Genomic DNA, 20,203 nt, shown 5'->3' with positions numbered 1-20,203 from the left:
CTCCTCGAACTCCTTCTTCCACAACAGGATCTCAATCCTTTAGAGTGGTTTGCAGGCAGCATAATAAGATAAATAAAAAAATTAATGGTAATCATAATGCAGGCCATCACAAGTTTAAGACAGCCAGCACTTTATCATGCAATGCCAGGAGCATAAATTTTTCCTTGATTCTTTGCAAGATCTTATGGTGTGTACAGCTGAGAGGGGGAAAAATATCTCAATTCTGATTAAGACCTGAAGTGTTTTCACACAATAAATTCAGTATATCTGGTAAAATGTTGAAGTCTCACAGCCTTGCTTACTTAGAATAGCTGCAGTTACATGGTATGGTTACAGCCTCGATCTGGTACAGTAATGCCACACTGCAGTTATGAGATACTTGATCCCCCTTGCTGTTTGAAAGAACAAGCCCATATAATCTTAACACTGCCCTATATAACCAGTACATTTCTTTGCAGTACTTCTATTTCTAAACAGCAAATTCTTTCCATGTCCCAAAAGCTGTGTTTATTAAAATCATCACAAGTGTATACACTAAAAAGTGGCTGATGAGAGCCTTCATAGATTCTGTAACTTTAAAGTGGTATGACCTAGATTGATATGAAGTGGTCTATAAAGTTCCTATTCTATATATAATAATAATGTAAAACTTTACAGCCAAGGTCCTGAAAAGCTAGAGTGCATCTACTTATGCAATTAATTTCCAAAGCAGCAAGCTCAGGAAAATAATCACTGTAGCTTGTTTCCTGTTGAAGATATCTCTGGGTTTCTAGAATAAAGTTAGCCACACAGTTAATTCATTGTCTAGCTTTCCCCCATCAACTTTTTTTTCTATTCTGTCAACAAAAGAGAAAAAAGTTAGATAAGGACAGTAAAAGTCTGCTGTGTTGCTCTTTGTGTCAGCTATGCAATGGAAAGGAAAAAGTACCAAAAAATTGAACAGGGGTCTGACAAGGAATTGAACGGTACTTAACCAGGCCAACAGTGCTATAGTGGCAGTTACCCCAGTCTAACTGATATGCCTAAGAATTCATGACATATCTCTAGAATAATTTCAAGAAAATACTATTGCCAAGATCTCATTTTCAAATAGGGATAAAAAAATAAGTATGTGGAAAAAAGGGGTAAATAGGTAGAAGAGGGGAAAACTGCTGTATTTTCTTCAGTGTCACCCTAATCTCCATTGGTGTAAACAATGAGAAACTTGTGGGTATGACATCACTGCTACATGCAACATAAATAAAAAAAAGAACCAAAATACTGAACAAAAATACTCTCTGCTAGAGAAAGACAGGTTGGACCGCACTCTGGGCTACAGGGAACCCATTTTTACTCACAATAGATCACTATCAGTGTGCAGTTAAAATATAGTAGGGGCCGTGTTCCAAGGCAGCAAGAGGAAAAATAAATCAAAAGTTTGTCAATTGTCATAGATTACAAGAAATTCCTTCAAACACATCAATGTACACATGATATGTCCCCTCTGGGGTTCAACCCCCACCGTTCACAGCAAGCACTGTCACTGGAAAAAATACATAGAGAATTAGACCATAGCTGTTGCACAAAATGAAAGAAACAGGAGGAACAGGTTGTCCAGTTTAGAGATTTCATCCCAACGTAGCTGTATTTTATATAAATATATACATATATTTGGCCTCTTGCTGCAAAAACTACAGTTAAATGGAATAGAAAGAGATTGAAAACATTAAAAAAAAATTAACAATCTGTGAATAAAATTTTCACACAAGTATTTCTTTGGACAATGTGACATCAGCATTCATATGTTATTCAGGGAATAGATGAGTAAGGAGAAAAGGATGGCAAGAAAACTGCAAAAGGAAAGCGAGATTACATTAATTATCCCTAGCCTTGTAGAAATGTACTGATCTGCCCTGAATTATTAACATTAGGCCTAACAAGTTTGGACAAATGGCTATGTAGGTCAGACTCATGTTTAGACCCCAACAATACCACAAGCTAATGTTCAGAAAGTATATAAAATGGAAGTGCAACCTCAGATGCATTATTAAAGAATGTGGGTTTTAAGCGTCATGGGAAGCTGCATTAAATAATGCCACAATAATTAGGTTTTCCATGTAAAGATATTCTTTCACATTTAATTCACCTGAATGTGTCAATATTTTACATACAACCTTTCATTTATTCTTACACATTTTGAGCATCCAACTGCCTCTAATTACTATGTTACTCACTAATTAAAATACATATTTAACATATAGGACTACACAGATGCACGTGTGACTTTTGTATGGAGTGTCTTTGAAAACCAAATTGACATATTAGCTGTTGACAGATCAGTTAACAGTTTCCTAACTCAATAGGGAAAGAGTTTTCTCAATTTATCCTTTGTTTTGGTTAGACTGCCTTTTTAAGGACAATGATTTGTGCATCTTAAAGATGGATAAAATAGTTAAGGTTTTTCAAAAGTGATTAGTGATTTGAGAGCTAAAACATTTTATGTGAATAACATAAAGACTTACCTTAAAAAAAAAACAAAACAACCCCCAAAAAAACAGGTCCCATAAAATGGATCTCAAGATTGTCAATAAAATTTGAGAACCAAAAATCACTAATTACTGTTGAAATTTTTCATTTAAATTTTCTGTGTACTGACAGTACTTTGAAAGCAAAGCAACTGTGTTATTTCTAGTATTTGTGGTCATGCCCCTAAGAGAAACCTGTTCTCAGCTGTACTAAGGGCTGCCTGCTATCACAGTACCTGTGGCCCTATCTGTGTCTAGGAAATGGGAGGAGACTGCGGATTGAGGGAGAGGGGAGACAGAGAAATGTAAGATTTGACTCTCACTGACCACTTTTTTTCACCTGACTCAGAGGATTCCCTCCTTAGCGTTCAGCATTCACTGTGCCAGCTCTGACAGCTGCCTCCTTCTTCTGCCTCACTAACTCCATCATTTTGTTTATTCACCTGTCCAACACCCATTCATTTATTGGACTGATGTGTGACCATGCCATTTGTAACATTTCCTATTGCTACTCAGAGAAGTTGTTACTCTTGCCTCTCTATGGCCTTACTGCTGGTAATATATCCACTGTGTTGGCTGAGTCTCAGGAGACCCTGTCTCCTTCCTGGTTTCCTAGTATTGAGGAGGTTACCTTGATTCTCATTAATATGCAATAAAGGGCTCTTGCCCTTTATAGTGTTAATTTATGATTCCTATCTTCTAAGAAATGACAATGAAAATTGTAGATCTCACGCTAAACTGACAGACCTTTGGGATTTTTTTTTTTTTTTAGCAGAACATGTTTAAAAAGCATACACTATGTGAAGGAGGAGTAGAGAAGAAAATACAAATAAAATAGGTCTTTTTTTTTTTCCTGACAGAACCAGATAAAATTAAACAGGTAACATATTTCTCTTTAACTGTTGAGTAATTTGGAAAAAAGATTTTAGTTTGAGAGCTACAGGCACCCTGAGGCATCTGTAACTGGCTTTACCAGAACTTACTCAGCAGACTCATTGGCTTTGGCAGCAGTTCAAAGGTCACATTCTCACATGGATAAACTGTTCTTGAACAATTTTTTTCCAATATGTTAGGCAATGCATACATTCCTTCCACATCAGGCATGCTTTCCATGTGCTTTGCTCTCCTTGTGGCTACTGGGAAGATAAATACCATTTTCTGTCAGTGTTTCAGCTGCTTTCTCTCAATTATACTATTGTTCCACACTCTTGGTTTTTTGGAGGAGTTTTTTTAAAAAAAACTCCAGTGACATTATTTTTTCTTTTTAAAATCATCTTCAAGAATTCATCCATTTCAGGCATTCCATAAAGGTAAAGAATGTCCAGTTTAGGCTTCTTCTGTCCTCCAAAATAGCACAGTGATAACACTGACTCAAGCTATAAATAGGAGAGTTTTTTTCCCTTTTAAAAGTAATGGTAAAACAGATGTGATCAAACTCTTCTGAGATCTTTCAATTTACCTAATCCGTACTTTTGAACTGAGTGATCTTCTTCATGGCAGAATACCCTAGAATGCACATAAATATTCATATATCCATTGAGGAATGGATCCCTAAAACATTTTTCTATCAGTATTACAAATATGCATGGGTCAGACACATCTTGGCCAAAATATGGTTGTGATAGTCCCTGAAAAATAATTTCAAAGTATAGATAGGTAAAATGCTAGTGGCTACATATATATAAAAATTCAGATGCAAAGTCTGATCTCAATTCCAAAACTCAACTATTTCTTCATGAAAAACTGTCCAGACAATTTAAGAACTTAACTAAACTTAATATTAGCATTACGGCTAAAAGGACATATATAAGAGGCACTAGTATTTATTTCTTCCAGACAATCCTTTCCTCCACTAAATCTGTTCATTTATTTAAACAATAATTTATTTTAATAGCTATATGATGTAACAGAATTCCCTAGTTGCTTTTTTTTACAGAATCATATTCAGCAACACAGATAGAAGTTCTTTACTTTAAAGAAAACTTTTGAATTACTGGATTTCTGCATGTTATGACTTATAGCAAAACTTCACCACTGACTAATTCTTAACTGAGAAACCTCCACAATAAGATCTACACTGACTCAATTCTTTAGGTTTTGTTAGCTTTGAACCTTAAATGACTTTTTAATGAAGACAGGTGTGTGGGTGGTGTGAAATGTAATAAAAACACACAGACTTCTGAAATGCAAATGGCACTTACTATGTTGCTGTGCATTTATCTCTTAGTTTTTCTGTACCACTGAGAGAAACATGTAAACACATGTATAGGTATTCTTCAGGGCTGAACAGTTCATGAAAAGGAGAGGAAGGGAGTGATAAAAATATTACTTACGCCGTTTGCAGCCACATTTTTTTATCCTTTTGGGATCCGTGATGTCATCATGACAGGCCTTGCAGTAAAAATATGCCCTGGAGAGCGAGAATGGGAAAACCAACACATTTCTTAATCCATATAAACGAAATTAGTCCCACATTTCCTCTTGCTGCAGTGAAAAATTAATGAAATATGCCAACACTAATTTCCTTTAATCTTTGAAAATGTTTAGACATTAAAAGTAGGAAATATTTGCAGCAAGACCATTAATTTTAAACATGACTCCAAATTAGTGTTTCTTTTAATATATTTTTATTGAAAAGTAATTGGAAGAAGGGATGATAATTATGACACAGTGTATCAGTTCATTTCTCTTTCATTTTAGAAAAAAAGAGTATCCAATACTTTCATCACAAATATATATATATATATATATATATATATATATATATAATGAATTTGCTCTTCTTATGAGCTATACCAGCGTGGGTTTTTTTAAAGACCATCTAGCACCCTAGGCCAGTTCTTCAGTCTGGTCACAAGTAGGACTTCATTTTAGCTACACTGAAACTGCAATAACATCACTGTGACATTAAATATCAGACATGCTATTTGCAAAAAAAATAAAAACCAAACAAACCTGAAACCAAATCAGAAAGAGAAAATCCAGTCAAAATAAGTTCCTAAGGGAGCACCTAAATAAAATCTAAATCTTGATTCAGACTATTATGAGATAAATCTCATGATTGGAGAGTGGCTATCAATGGCTACAGGTTGTTCAGAAGAGACAGGAAAGGAAGGGAAGGTGGAGGGGTTGCCTTCTACATCAAGACAGGGATTAAGTGTGAAGAGTTGCCTCTGAAGAACAGCCATGAGCAGGTAGAAAGTCTGTGGGTAAAAATCAGAGACCAAGGTAACAAAGGGAACTTCATGGTTAGGGTCTACCCCATGCCACCTGAAGAAGGAGAGCCGGTTGATGAAGTCTTCCTGCTCCAGCTACAGAAGGCTCTTGTCCTGCTGGGAGACTTCAACCACCCCGACATCTGCTGGAAAAGTAGCATGGCAAGCTGTAGGCAATTCAGGAGACTCCTGGAATTCATGGGGGATAACTTCTTAAGCCAGAGAGCCTTACCAGAGGAAATGTGATACTAGATTTGATAGTCAAAGTGAGCTAATCACTTTGGAGTAAAGTCAGGCTCTTGAACATTAGGAAGGTAGACTTTCAGCTCTTCAGAGGAGATTATCAGTGGGATCTCCTGGGAGACTGCCCTCGGGGACAAGGGAGTGGAACAGAACTGGCAGATCTTTAAAGAAGTCTTCCATAGAGGGCAAGAGCTAGAAATCCCCAGGAGCAGGAAACTGGGCAAGGAAGGCAAGAGACTGGCATGGCTGAGTAGGGGACTGCTGGTCAAACTAAAGTGCAAAAAGCAAATGCATAGGAAGTGGAAACTAGGACAGGTAACCTGGGAAGAGTATAGAGAAGAAGTATAGATAAGAAGAGTATAGAAAGTATAGAGAAGAAGAGTATAGAAAGAAGTATAGAGAAGAAGTATAGAGAAGAAGTATAGAGAAGAAGTATAGAGAAGAAGTATGTGTGGGTTGATGTAGTTGCCAAGCCACTCTCCATGACATTTGAAAAGTCATGGACACATTTTACAAATCCTTAATAAGAGCAGGAGGAATGATCCTGAGAACTATCCACCTGTTAGTATCACCTCTGTGCCTTGGAAGATCATGGAACAGACCTCCTAGAAGCTGTTCTAGGGCATGTGGAGAACATGGAGGTGATTCAAGACAGCCAGCACAGCTCCACGGAGGGAAAATCCTGACCAACTTAATGGCTTTCTATGATGGAGTAATTACATCAGTGGATAAGGGAAGGGCTACAGATCTCATTTATCTGGACTTCTTTAAAGTCTTTGACATGGTCCCTCACAATATCCTTCTCTCCAGATTGGAGACTGATGGATTTGATGGATGGACTGTTACGTGAATTAGGAATTGGTAGTATGGTCACATCCACAGGGTAGTGTTCAACAGCTCAGAGTCCTGATTGGCATCAGTAACGAGTGGTGTCCCTCAAGGGTCTGTCCTTTATTAAGGACATAGATAAAGGAATTGAGTGCACCATCAGCAAATTTTTGGATGACACCAAGCTGAGTGGTGCAGTTGACACCTTGATGGGATGCCATACAGAGGGTCCTGGATAGGCTTGAGAAGTGGGCCTGTGGGAATCTCATGAGGTTTAACAATACAAATTGCAAGGTACTGCACCTGGATTGGGGTAACCCCTTGTATCAATCCAGGTTGGTGGATGAAAAGATCAAAAGTTGAGAAGGACTTGGGCATGCTGCTGGATGAGACACTGGACATGAGCCAGCAGTGTGCACTTGCAGCCCCGAAAGCCAATCATATGCTGAGCTGCATGAAAAGAAGCATGGGCGGCAGCTCAAGGGAGGTGATTCCATCCCTCTACTATGGTCAGAGCCCATCTGAACCTCTGGGGCCCCATGCATAGGAAGAACATTGACCTGTTCTAGCAAGTCCAGAGGAGGCCACCAAGTTGATCAGTGTTGGAGCACCTCTCCTATGAGAAAAGGCTGAGAGAATCGGGTTTTTTCAGCCTGGGGAAGAGAAGGCTTTGGAGTTACTTAACTGCAGCCTTCCAGTACCTGAAGGGAACTTACAGGAAAGATGGGACAAGACTATTTACAAGGGCATGTAAGGACAGGACAAGGGGGAATGGGTTTAAATTGGTAAGAGTAGATTTAGATTAGATATTAGGAAAAAATTCTTGACTGTGAGGGTGGTGAGGCACTGGAACAGGTTATGCAGGGAAGTTGTGAATGCCCCATCCCTGCAGATGTTCAAGGTCAAGTGGGATGGGGCTTTGAGCAACTAGGACTAGTTGAAGGTGTCCCTGCCTACAACAGGTTGGTTGGTACTAGATGATCTTCAAGGCTGCCTTCCAACCCAAACCATTCTATGATAATACAATTCTATTTTTTTTCCTTCATATCTAAATAAAGAAGAACCATTTCAGTTTTGAACAGATAAAAGTAAAAATTTAAAATAAGAATATGCAATTAAGAAGATGAACCACCTAGGTTTCTATTTAACATTGTTGCTCATGGACTTCCACTCTTCTATCAGATGGCTCACCACTAGGTAAAGCACAAGGAGAACTAAGGAAGAGAGAAAGGTTAAACTTTTTACTTTATATAAGTTTTTTTAAAAAATTCCAATTTAATAAATATGTATCAGAGTGCCCATAGGAGAGTTTAATCACGCCTGTCAAGTCAACATATCATGTAAGGCTGCTATGACACATTTCATGAGGATCACACACACAGCTGGCCTCTAGCTAGACAGATACAGTTTAGCAGGATTCTTGCTGGCATAAAAAATTAAACATACTTTCTTAATCTGCGTATTTCCCTGTACTTGTCCATGTTCAGTATAGGTCACCTCCCTGCCCATTTTCCCGACCCCCCTCATTGCATACTTCTCAATATAATTTTTGGCAACAAGAAGCCAAGCCGCTGCTTTGCAACCACCCATAGATTTTGCTGACAGTACTGGATGCTTGAATTGATACAACAGTAGGAACAGTAGGGAGGTCATTGAAACAGAACAATCTAAAGTCCAAAATATAAAAATAAAAATAAACAATATTAATACACAGCCTCTGATTAAACACATTCTTTGGCACTGCAGCTAGATGATCACTACTATTTCTTCTAAAGTGTGGCCAGCACGGGTAGAACTTTAATAAAGGAAATAGAGATATAAACTGGATACCTAATTTAAATAGTTAAAAATTTATCTAAGTTATTTTACACCTCTGAATAATGACCCTGGTAGTTAAGTGGTCCATCAGGAGAAAGAGAGCAGGTCTAGCATACAAGATACGAACCAGGGAATACAAATATAAATTGCAATGAAACCTCACTGAATGTTATTAACACTTCTAAAATCAATATAGCATGAAACTGCTGATGGAAGGTACAAGTCCTAAATGTACCACACTTAATTTCTCTAAAAAAATTCCAGGAAGATTACTCTTTTAGGCTGTGACATTGCCTTATTTCCAAGATGCAAAATGTAAAATGAAAAAGCCTTCTCTAAGCATTTGTATAGTTGCTGCAGAAAGTTTCTGGTCTTCAAGATATAAACATTCCACAAAAAAGTAAACAAACTACCTCCAAGGAAATGAGAATAAAATATGTTTCAAACCATCAGTTGATGGCAAGACATAAGCCAGGAGGAGAAAAATGCCTCAAATTTTTACAGTTTCTCCTCAGTACAGCTGAAAGCCCCTTTAATGAACAAGAACTAACTACCACAAATACTACCTCAAAAAACTTCATGACATGAACTGGACATAGGCGCCAGGGAGGTGTAGGTTAGACATTTGAAAGAAATTCTTTACAGAGGGACTGATGAGACATTGGAATGGGATGCCCAGGGAGGTGGTGGAGTCACTCTCTGGAGGTATTTAAAAAGAGACTGGATGTGGCATTTAGTGCCATGATCTAGTTGACAGGGTGTTGTTGGGTCATGGGTTGGACTGAGTGATCTCAGGTCTTTTCCAACCTGGTTGATTCTGTGTGATTTCTAGGGATCATGTTTCTGAAGTTCACTTTGGGACAAATGTCCTAGAATACCTTCAATCCTATGTCCAAAGCTAAGAGCAAATACTTGAAGTGATTGCTGTAACAAAATTATCATTCTATATAATTGGAGTGAATTAGGTGGATTTGAAGTCTATGGATTTCTGATCATAGTACTAACATTTAAATGAATAAAGAATAACAAAGATGTAATTCACATAGTTTGTGTTATATTTAAATACTCAACATTTTGTGTGAAGCTATTCACCAAGGCATACTTGTTTGTAGGCATAATTGCTTCTCATGGGAAACAGTTGTTCTAAAAATGCAAAAGTGATTCTAGCAGGAAGAGTAATTAAACATCATATATTTCATTGTGAGATATATAAATATGAATAGCTTTAGACTAAGGGAGCTGGCATTTCTTCATTAACAAAAAATCAGAATAATTTAATTTGAATTTCAGGTATATAACATGATTAATTTTTCTTTATTAAAATTTTTCCCCCCCTCCAAAACCCCTCAATTTTAGAATATTTTTCTGACTCCGATTTATAGCTCAAAAGGATGAAACGAACACTTTTTATAATTGGCTTTGTTAGGTGAAACACATCTGATAACCATTTGCTTTGCACAGAACAGCTAAAAAATGTGGTAAGGGAGGCAGGATGTTTCTAAACAAAGCCTTCTTCAAAAAGCCAGGCAGAACTGGAAATCTTGTTTCATGCTTGGTATTAGATGAAACATGATAGATAAACGATGTGAAAAATGTCCTTAAACACAGTCAACTTCTCCCTGGTAAAAACGTTACCCCATTTTTCTTGTAGTCTTAAAAAAAAAAAAATCATTGGAAGGTGCCTTAGAAATGAAAGAAAACTAGCACCTTAATAAAGCAATATGAAGACAGTTCTGTGTATTCAACTGGAGAAAAGCGCCAGAGAGGAAAAGAACTATATGCTGAAAGGCAGTGTACCTGAGGCAGTGCAGGATGCACATACTCCAGAGATGGTGCTAGAAATATGAGAGGACAGGAGCACTGCTGTTCTGTTCTATGTGCTTTACCTAGCCAAAAAATATCTTAGCTCTTTCAACAAAAACAGAATTCAAGTTCTCTGATTTCACTCTTTGGATGTTTTGACTTTCTTTAAAGATTTGTGGCAATCATGTATTGCTTAAGTATTATATTACCTAAAATCTAAAAATTTTAGAACTTGAAGTGTATCATTTGAATATTTCACCATTCTAAGCGTAGGATTTAGTTAAAATAGCAAAGTCATGGAGAACATCAAGTAAAAATCTGATTCTTGATGGCATGACATAAAAAATATACAGATTATGAGGAGGCAATCAGTTGCAAATATTTTCTTTTTTTTTTTTTTATAACTCTTCCAGACATTGAACAATCTTCCTTTTAAAAAATATTTTCTCACAATTCTCCTTTGCTCCTTCCAAGCATATTATGATTTTAACAAACAAGAATAAATGCATTTCGTCCTAAACACATTACCATAAAACTCCTTTTCATTCATCCCAAATGTACAGCCAAGTACAATGAGCCTGTGAATATATTTGGTTGAAATACTGCTGTAATTTGATTTATTATTATGAGGCCATAGAATTTGTAGCTTCATTAAAGAAAAATGACAAGAAAATAAATATTGTTTTGCTAATGCAATTACTGAAGGAATACAGTAGCTTGCTTATATCAAGTATTTGCTCAGGTCTATGTAAATAAGAACTCCTCTAAACCTGAAATTCAGACAAAACTGTAATCCCTGTCCTCTACCCGCCTCTTTATTTCTTTTCACATCTGCTGCAAAATTATTTAATTTTTTTGATATTAAGGACCATAGTTAAGAAATTTACATGTCTATACGGTTGGTTCACTACAGTAACAATTCTCTCTGAGACTCAGATAATAGGGCAAATTAGGTGAGGCATTTACATGTAAAGAAACAAATTGAAATTAAATATATGTGTTTAAATTTAAAGATAAAAATACATGGTTTACCTTTTTACTTCTTTGGCATCACTTGCAATGAAGAATCCTAAGGTACCTTCTTGAATCTTGACGTGGTTTCCAGGATTGATTAATATACTGCTCAGTGAAAAAAGAACAAAACCAACAAAAACATAAGTTTAAACTATTTTAAACTGAATGTTCTAAATTAACTTTATTTGATTGTGTTATAGGGGACCCACTAGTTAGGAAAGGCTGCAAGGAAATTTTAAGCCATTCTTCCTTGAAATTTCCAGTCAAATAACAGTTTCACATGCTTTTTATAAAAACTTTATTTTGAGACAATCACATGCCTCTGCCTATAATCACATCATGTAAGTGTTTACATCTGTTTTCTTATGTTTTTGCTTTAAATATGGACTACACAAAAGCCTCTCAGAAACATGAAGTGTGAAGCTGAGCATTGCTGCTTTCTTGCTCTGTCATGCAAAGTGGTGAAAAATTCACAATATGGTAAAAAGTGAAGAACCAGCAACCACCACTCAGTAACAACACAAAATATGCTTTATGAAGCTAAACCCTTCAATGCAAATTTTTGCCAATTTCTAGAGAAATAAAAAGTTAATGGGACCCCTATCTGGACATACAATGTTATTTTTTAAAATAATAAATACACACATACACTCAAGGGGAATGGTACAAGACAACCAGTCACGACAGCTGAAAAAACATAAAACAAATAGAAAATTTTTAAAACACTGCTATGCAGCCATGAAAAAAAAATAACCCAACCACAATGACAGAATACCCTCGGCTAAATTCCGTGAAGGAAATTATAAACTGCTATCAAGAAGTGAGATACTCCATGTTTCTCTATGAAATATCTTCTTTATTTTCATAATAATTTAACTCTAGATTTTAGGTAAGGCACTTTGCAAAGTAACGAGCTAAATATGAATATACACATATAAATAAACGTAAGTATACTTTCCAATAAGTTTTATTAATGTTTAATACAACTAAGCTTTTGACTTTCTAAAACTTAATATAGCTTTTCACAAGTTCTCTCTTTTTTGTCTTTTATTAAAGCTTAGCTTTTTTAACTTTAAATGTAGCAATGGCATTGATGTGCAATTTAGAGTAAATAAAGACTACTAGCAAATTAATATCTTGTAGATTTAGCAAAAATTGATTTTAGGGAAGGATATATACACAAAAATTAAAAAAGCACATTTCTGAACAGACATAAATTACTAAACTTTGAAGGTCCAAAATCTTTCTTGTAGGAAAAACTAGTCTCAGTACATCTCTTATTCAATATGTTGTTTATTCTCTATACATTTGGAATAAATTAGTATGACAAAAAATATATTTGAAATATTAATAATGAGCACATTGTTTTGTGTAATTCCACATGCCCGCAAGGCCCTATGACAAGAATATGTAGGTCGCAAAATAAAGCGCTCATGAGTTCAGAAGTAAAAGGTTGGTCATACAGTCATAATTCAGCCCCCATTATACAGACATTATGGTACAATTCCTAATTTAATACCCACAAACTACTTCCTTCTCACAATCTAAAACTTCATTCAGTAGTGTTTTACTGCCATTGCTTCAGGCATGGCGTCATGTAATTTATCTCTCTTTAAAATCAACATCATATTTTTCTTACATGTTTTTCTGAACGTTCATCACTACAGCATGCAAAAGATTCACAAATACATAATATATTTTACAAGAAGAATGAAGATATAGTATTATCCCATTTTACAGAGGAGAGATTAAGTCACTATGAGATATAGTAGTTATTAATTTGAGATGCCTAGAGATGATCTTAGTTTCTAAGTGTTTATCATTATGTAGCTCCACATACACTTCCTAGGGACTTTTGCTCTAAGTAAGAAACCTCCACATTTCCAAATGCCCAGCCTCTGATGCCCAAAATAAGGAACACCTAATCAGAGGTCATCTGCAAAAGGTTTGGTTTAAATTATTACCTCACTCTCACACAGATATTCTGGGGTAGAGGTTCGAACAGAAATTAAATCTCAAGGAAAGCATCTACCCCGATATCCTTCCTTTTCCTTCATTCAAAATTTCAAGTTTTGTAACAAAAAATGAGAGGAAAACTACAGAAATTGGGAGATATTGCCATGGAAAGCAGCAATACTTTAGTGAAGCAGCACACTTTAGTAATATTTGCAAAAAATGGAATGTGATGGTGTAAATAACATATACGTTATCCACGCAGATAAGTGCACTGAAATAAAGTTACACAGTTAAACTAGTATCATCTATCACCTAGTATTTATCATCCAGTATCAGATCTAATATATCTTTTGTTAGTCAATTTGGCTTAATGGCTGCACTTGCAACAAAAACATTTACCTTATGCAGTTTTAAAATGCATTTTCACAGGTTTTAAAATGGAATAAAACAGACAAAACCAGAAACAAACAAACAAAAGAACAAACCAACATAAAACCAAAACCAAACAAGAAAAAACCAAACAGAAAAACAAAACCAAACAAGAAAAAACAAACAATAAACAAACAAAACCCCAATCAAACAAAAACCAAAACAAAACCAAGGAAATCGCCCCATAAGTATTTCTTCATATGAAAACAAGTCACTCAGGTCACAAATATATACTTCCTGCACAAGCTTTTGTCTCTTGAGCCCACAGAGCACTTACTAGCACTTACAGAGATACCTGTACCAGCCATTGCTAAGGGAGGTGAGACATACACTCTGCCAGTACTCACAGACAAAAGCTGAAAATGCCTGTCTTAAACCTGCGAGCCTACGTCAGCCTAGATAACTCTTCTCAAGAACCAGGAGAGAATCCTTCTGCCACTAAATCTCCCAAGTCATTCTGCCAAAACTTGGTATCACATCCACAACTGCATCTGTGCCTCAGTCTCCACATTTCCCTTTCCCTGTCTGCTAGTCCTTAATCTACTATTATGCTGAGAATTTAGCTGTTAAACTCAAAAATCTCCTACATATGCTAACCTCATTTATTTACTATATTGTTTCTTCTATTACAAGTAAAGACTTGTAATATAGTTTGGGTTAGGTATTTTTCTTAGGTACAAATGGGTACTGCTCTGTCAGAAAAATAATTTTTATCTCATTTGATTCTTTAATCACGTAACTATTACTTCTTTTCAGTGAAAAAAGGCTTCTTTACATAGACCCAGGTGAGTTTTTTCCTCAATACAATTCGTGGAGATAAACCATACCAAAGAGTAAAAAAATCCTTCTCAAAGCTCAACAACCCAAACTCCACAAACTAAGGTAACCATTAGATGTATAAATGTTCACTCCTCATAACAATACTTGAAATTTGACAAAGTAATAAGCAGATGAAGCAGTTCTTTTAAGACGCATGGAATATAATCTTAAATCAGAACTAACTGGCTTCATTTAGGCTGTAAGGTATTTTGAGCACAATTTTGTATCTCGAAGTTTTCTGAGACACATTAAATCAATTCAGATGGGTCAGTATATAGGCTTTATTTTTATCAGATCTTATACTTCATTCACATATACTTATTTTTACAAATATAAATAGCCATGAAATATAGATTTGATCACAGTTAATGCAGTATGACCACAGCAGCAAAATCTTCCATACGGAATAAAAATTAATTTGCCCCATCACTGCTATTGGCATTTACAACAAAACCTCATAAAACTTTGGGTTTATATGTACACTTCTATATAACCAGAGCAAAATCATGAGTAATTTCTACCGAGTCTATATGGATTTATTAAATATACTGCTTATTAAAGCAGGAACTGAATTTTTTTTTTATGACACTTGTAATAAATGTAATGTAATGCCAGTCTTCGCGAACGAAGAACTGGGGAAGGTCTTTCCACCTTCCAGCCTGCGCATTGGATTTTTTAGGTGAGACACAGTGTGCGCGGAACTGAGCCCACCCTTTAATCCTGAGGTTCATCTGCCGGGGCCAAGCGAGCTTGGACGGTGGCAGTGAGGTCCTCAGGACGTAGATGGATTGCCTTACAGGGCTAACGAGCTCCATCTGCCTGGGGAGTGTCCTAACCAGGAATCAAACCTGGGCCTCGGCGTTGACAGCGCCGCGGCTTAACCACTGCATCACCAGGGGCAGCGTCATTAGCTAAAGTTATGCTTTGATAAACACCCATTCTAATACATACAGCGAGGGAAATGTTTTGAATTAAAATAGTCGAATATGGAGAACAAACAGCACAGAGAAAAACAAAACAGTCCTATTAGTATACCCAGAAGATGCATCCATCAGTTATTTAGAGATGCATGTATTTGTTTAATATGAAAATACGCATATATATATATATATATATATACACACCCATGGTTGAGAAGATAAGTACATGGCAAACTAAACTGGACTTTTAAGAGACAAAGCTTTAGCTAATGTCTCATTATTATGTATCTCAAAGGATGAAAAGTTTTGCAGATATACGAAGATGTAGGAAAAGGGGATAAAAAGGCAGCAACTCAAATTTTAATTGCAATATCTATAGCTAATTCATATGCAATCTGTGCCCTGCATCAGAAAAAGTATTATTGAAAAGGAGATTCCTGATTTTTCCAAATACATGTTTTTATCATAAAATACAATTTGATTTTTTTATCTCCTAAATCAGCACTCATGGAATCAAGCAAGGAAGGTCAAGTACTTTAAAAGCTTCTGAAATCTTGATTAAATTTTATAATTTTATAACATTTCTAGTTTAGATTGCCTTAGAAAGCAATCAAGTAATAGCAAGCTCAAAAAAAAACATTCAGTTATAATTCTTTAAAGATTCCAGTTCCAAAAATACATTCCTCAGGACAAAACTTTTCCTAGTAGGTCTCACATGACTGCTTGCTCCTATTGCTCACACATGAACATTTAGAACACATGGTCATTACAGCCATGCAAATTAAATATGATTTATTGTGTTTAACAGGAATTTAATGTACTTCACCAACGTGAACTTATTCCATTACTTGTTGATAAGTCTACAGTTTGGAAGCCACTTGTGAAATAGAATATGCAGTTTGGAAACCTCTGGTTTACACTTATCTGCAAAAGATTATTCATTTGCCAAAAAGATTCACTTCATAACTAGATGCAAGATCATGCATCTAAGAGCAATGAAAATGCTACACATTGAAAATATGGAAATCATCCTTGAATTCAGTCCACAGAATGAATCATAGAATGGTTTATTTTGGAAGGGATCTTTAAAAATCATCTAGTTCCAACCCTCACGCTATGGTCAGGGATATTTTTCAGTGGAACAGATTGCTCAAAGCTCCATCCAACCTGACACTGAACAACTAAAGCTCAGGAAATAATTAGGAATACTATCTATTCAGCTGAAAATGAGTTCCCAAACTGACAGAAATATAAACAGTTGAAACACAAATGGCAATCAGTGCACCTCTGAGATGCACAATTTAAAAAAAAAGAAGGAAAATTCAAACATGGTCACAAAAATTCTAGATGAATGTTTATGGTTTTATTTACATAGATTTTTCAATGAAAAGTTAAGATAGGACGTGATGACTTTATCATATGTCAGTGGAGAACAGATATCTGTTCATAACTCACTGTGTGTTAATTGTGATCAACATACTCATTTTTTGGATTATATCTTTCTGATGTTTTAAGTATATGTGTTACCTTCAATAAAATACAGATACAAGTAAATATCACTTGATCTGTTCTCATCTACCTGAAATTACCCCGGAACATGAGCATTGCTCAATACCTTTTCAGTAGGGCATGGATGACTGAAAATATCTTGACCTAGCTAAAGCACACCTCTTATATATTCCTTTTTAGTCCTCCTTTAAAACACTGTAAGTGAGCTAATGTTTTCATTACTAATTGAAGATCTTCCATGTTTTCCTGAACTTACAGATATTTGATGGAGAACCTGACAATTAGAGGTTTGAACTGTCGGGCAATTTGTGAACTGGCACTTTGGGGTAGGACTAATTCCCTCCACCTACTTATTTTTTATTCATTTTTGATGTTAGGTGATTTTTATTTGTCTCATGCTCTCAAATATCACACATATTGAACTCAAAATATGTTTCTTGGGCTGAAATGTGATTAGAACATGTGATGGCTGATATCTTTTCATATTATTAGAATATTTAAAGCATTACTCCTAATAAATTTTCAGCATACAAAAATTTCAGTAGAATGAAAAATGTTTCCCTACATCAGGAAAGCTCTTTTAACAATTGTCCTTTGTCAGTGCCTCAGTTATATATTATTTCTGTCTGCTCTTACTTTCAAGGTTACAATTTAGACAGTACTAAACGGGGTATTCCTCTCATCTGTCTTAGAATGAAAGATGCATTCAAGAATTGTCTCTCTTCCCCTGAATCATGGAATAAGTCTGGATAACTAAAAGGAGATTAGATGTTTAAGTGAGAGAAATCCCATTATCAGTGACCAATTGAACAGCTCAGCCTTGCATCAAGGAAACTTCTCTTAGTAACACTACTTCTTTTTGGTTGGTTGGTTGGTTTCTGGGTGTTTGCTTGATTGTTTTTTTTTGTTTGTTTTCAGCTGTACAGCTACCTACGTGACTATCATCCTTCTTTTCTAAAGAAAAAGAAAAGATTAATTGTTGAATTAAATGAAACATGGACAGCAAAATTTTGACTAAACAAATGACAAAAGCTGTAACAACTCTGTTTTAAACCTTGTGGTAGATGTACTGTACCATTCCCCATGCAACTCAAACAGTAGCAATATCATCAGGAAGATATAATATTGTTTAAGTACTATGCCTACATTACCTAAAACAAGACTATGTGGTATTACTGACTATAGCTACTACACTTCTAAACAAAACCAGCTATTATTCTTGATTGTTTCATGCTATGCCCAGATAAAAAGCACCATTATTAGCATAGCGGCCTTTTAAAACGTACCATGTCATTTATCCAACTACAGAATTAGTTGGAGATAGTATTTTTTGTTTCAGGGTATGTTTGGAAGTGGAGTGTGAGAGTAGGTGCACAAATCCCACAGTGGCAGTTGTGCACATACAGCTTCACACTGACTGTAACTCGTAAGTATTGCTTCCTTCTTCTGGGCTCTGTCATTGACATGAACTCAGATCCATATTGATCTACACAGCAAAATCCAGTAAGACACTAAAAAGAATACAAGGCAAAAGACACAGTGCACATTACATGCTACAGTGTATGAAAGCTTAATTACTACAAGCACAGAAAAGGTTGCTCCCAGGAATTAAATTCTTTACAACAGCACCTAAGTCATGGTATGTGTATGAGGTATTTTACTGGGGCATAGTCCAAACTAGTTCAACAGCGATGGTGAATTCAATACACTTGGAAACAATTAAGTTATTCCTTCTGATTCCAGAAGTGATTGAATATCAGTACAATGAAGCAAAACAAAATACTTTATTCTGGGAGCAAGCAACTTCACGTGGTACAACACTTCTCCATATTGCTCATCATGCCAGCTTCAACATGCCTTCACCACAAGATAATATATACTTAAAAGCAAGAAGCAAAGTAGAGGTGCAACAGCTGCAGATCCTTGAAGATGCTAAGTGTTGCAGTAACTTCTCTGCATTTGGATCGTATCAATGCCAAACTGACAGGAAGCCACCTCTCTTATCACACGTCTACTCAGAAACCATAGGAGAATAAGACTAAAACTGAAATACATATAACACAACAAATGCAACAGAACAGACATAGAAAGAAAGACAATGATGAAGAAGGAAACTGAAATGTCTGGACAATGAGAACAGGTCTCCAAAGATTATCACTGACAGTCAGACAGAATGCTATAATCAACTAGGAAAAAAAGCTGTCAGGGGGAAGAGAGATGAGGAGAGACAAGGATATGGGAAAGCATGCCCTACTGACTTCATCCAAACCAGTAGCAGTATGATGGAATGTAGACTAGAGAGGGGCTCATAGCATGGTATATCGAAAGAAAATGCAAAATAAGCCATCTCAAAAAAAAAAAAAACAAACAAAAAACAAAAAACAACCGAAAGCTGAGAAACAAATACATTTAGTAACATCTTCGTAAATGAGTTTAATAAATGTCATTAAAAATGGATGCGACATCTAATACAAACTATCCATGGCACTTCCACTAGAACAGTACAACAGCTTTAATGAGTACTGTATTATGAATAACTGGACTCAAAACAGGACAGCAATGCACAGAATCAGTTATTTGGTTGTTGTTAATGGAAGATGAGACTGCAAGAGAACACAAACTACTGTATTGTAAGACGTGTTTTGAAGGAAGACTCTGGGGAAAGAAGGATATCAATGAAGGTGTGAATATGAAGACAATGTGGCAGCACAAGGGCTGGTAAAGACGAAATATACATCGTCACGGTACAGTACAAATGAAAAAAGAGGACAGGAGATGTTAACAGTAAAGTCTGCTTTTCAAATGCAACATTCTGATACACCAATGACTTCAAAAGGGGGGAAAAAAGGCCTAAAAAACTTATACTGTTTAATTTTATACTTCCTGCAAAGAAGTTAGTGCGTGAGTCACAAGAAACAATGGAGAGACAAAATGCTATTCTCTCTCCTCTTTGAGACTGGGGGCTCATATATAAATATACACACAGATATATATATACACACACACATAGACAGATGAATATATGTATGCATATATGTGTGTGCATATACAGAGAAAGATAGACAAAGATGTTATCTTCCTGTGTTCTTGGCAAGGAATTAGTCCTGAAGTTAGAAGGAGTGAAGGTAGGATTGAGGTTGGAAGG

General features: G+C 35.9%; 1 protein-coding gene across 1 annotated transcript in view; it reads right to left on the bottom strand.

Annotated features, from left to right (window-relative positions):
* Window positions 1-20,203, bottom strand: part of LOC114055902 (calcium-activated potassium channel subunit alpha-1-like) — a gene marked incomplete at its 5' end in the record, with an annotated part of 191,679 nt that overhangs the window by 97,449 nt on the left and 74,027 nt on the right. The window contains 2 exons of the mRNA XM_027880516.1: window positions 4,838-4,914; window positions 11,444-11,530. Of these exons, the coding sequence (XP_027736317.1) occupies window positions 4,838-4,914; window positions 11,444-11,530 (164 nt within the window). The remainder of the gene's footprint in view (window positions 1-4,837; window positions 4,915-11,443; window positions 11,531-20,203) is intronic.

The sequence above is a fragment of the Empidonax traillii genome, unplaced genomic scaffold (assembly GCF_003031625.1).
Source record: "Empidonax traillii isolate 1590-97213 ecotype Southwest subspecies unplaced genomic scaffold, ASM303162v1 scaffold71:size1317347, whole genome shotgun sequence".
NCBI lineage: Eukaryota > Metazoa > Chordata > Aves > Passeriformes > Tyrannidae > Empidonax > Empidonax traillii.
This window is presented reverse-complemented; position numbering and strand designations above follow the sequence as displayed.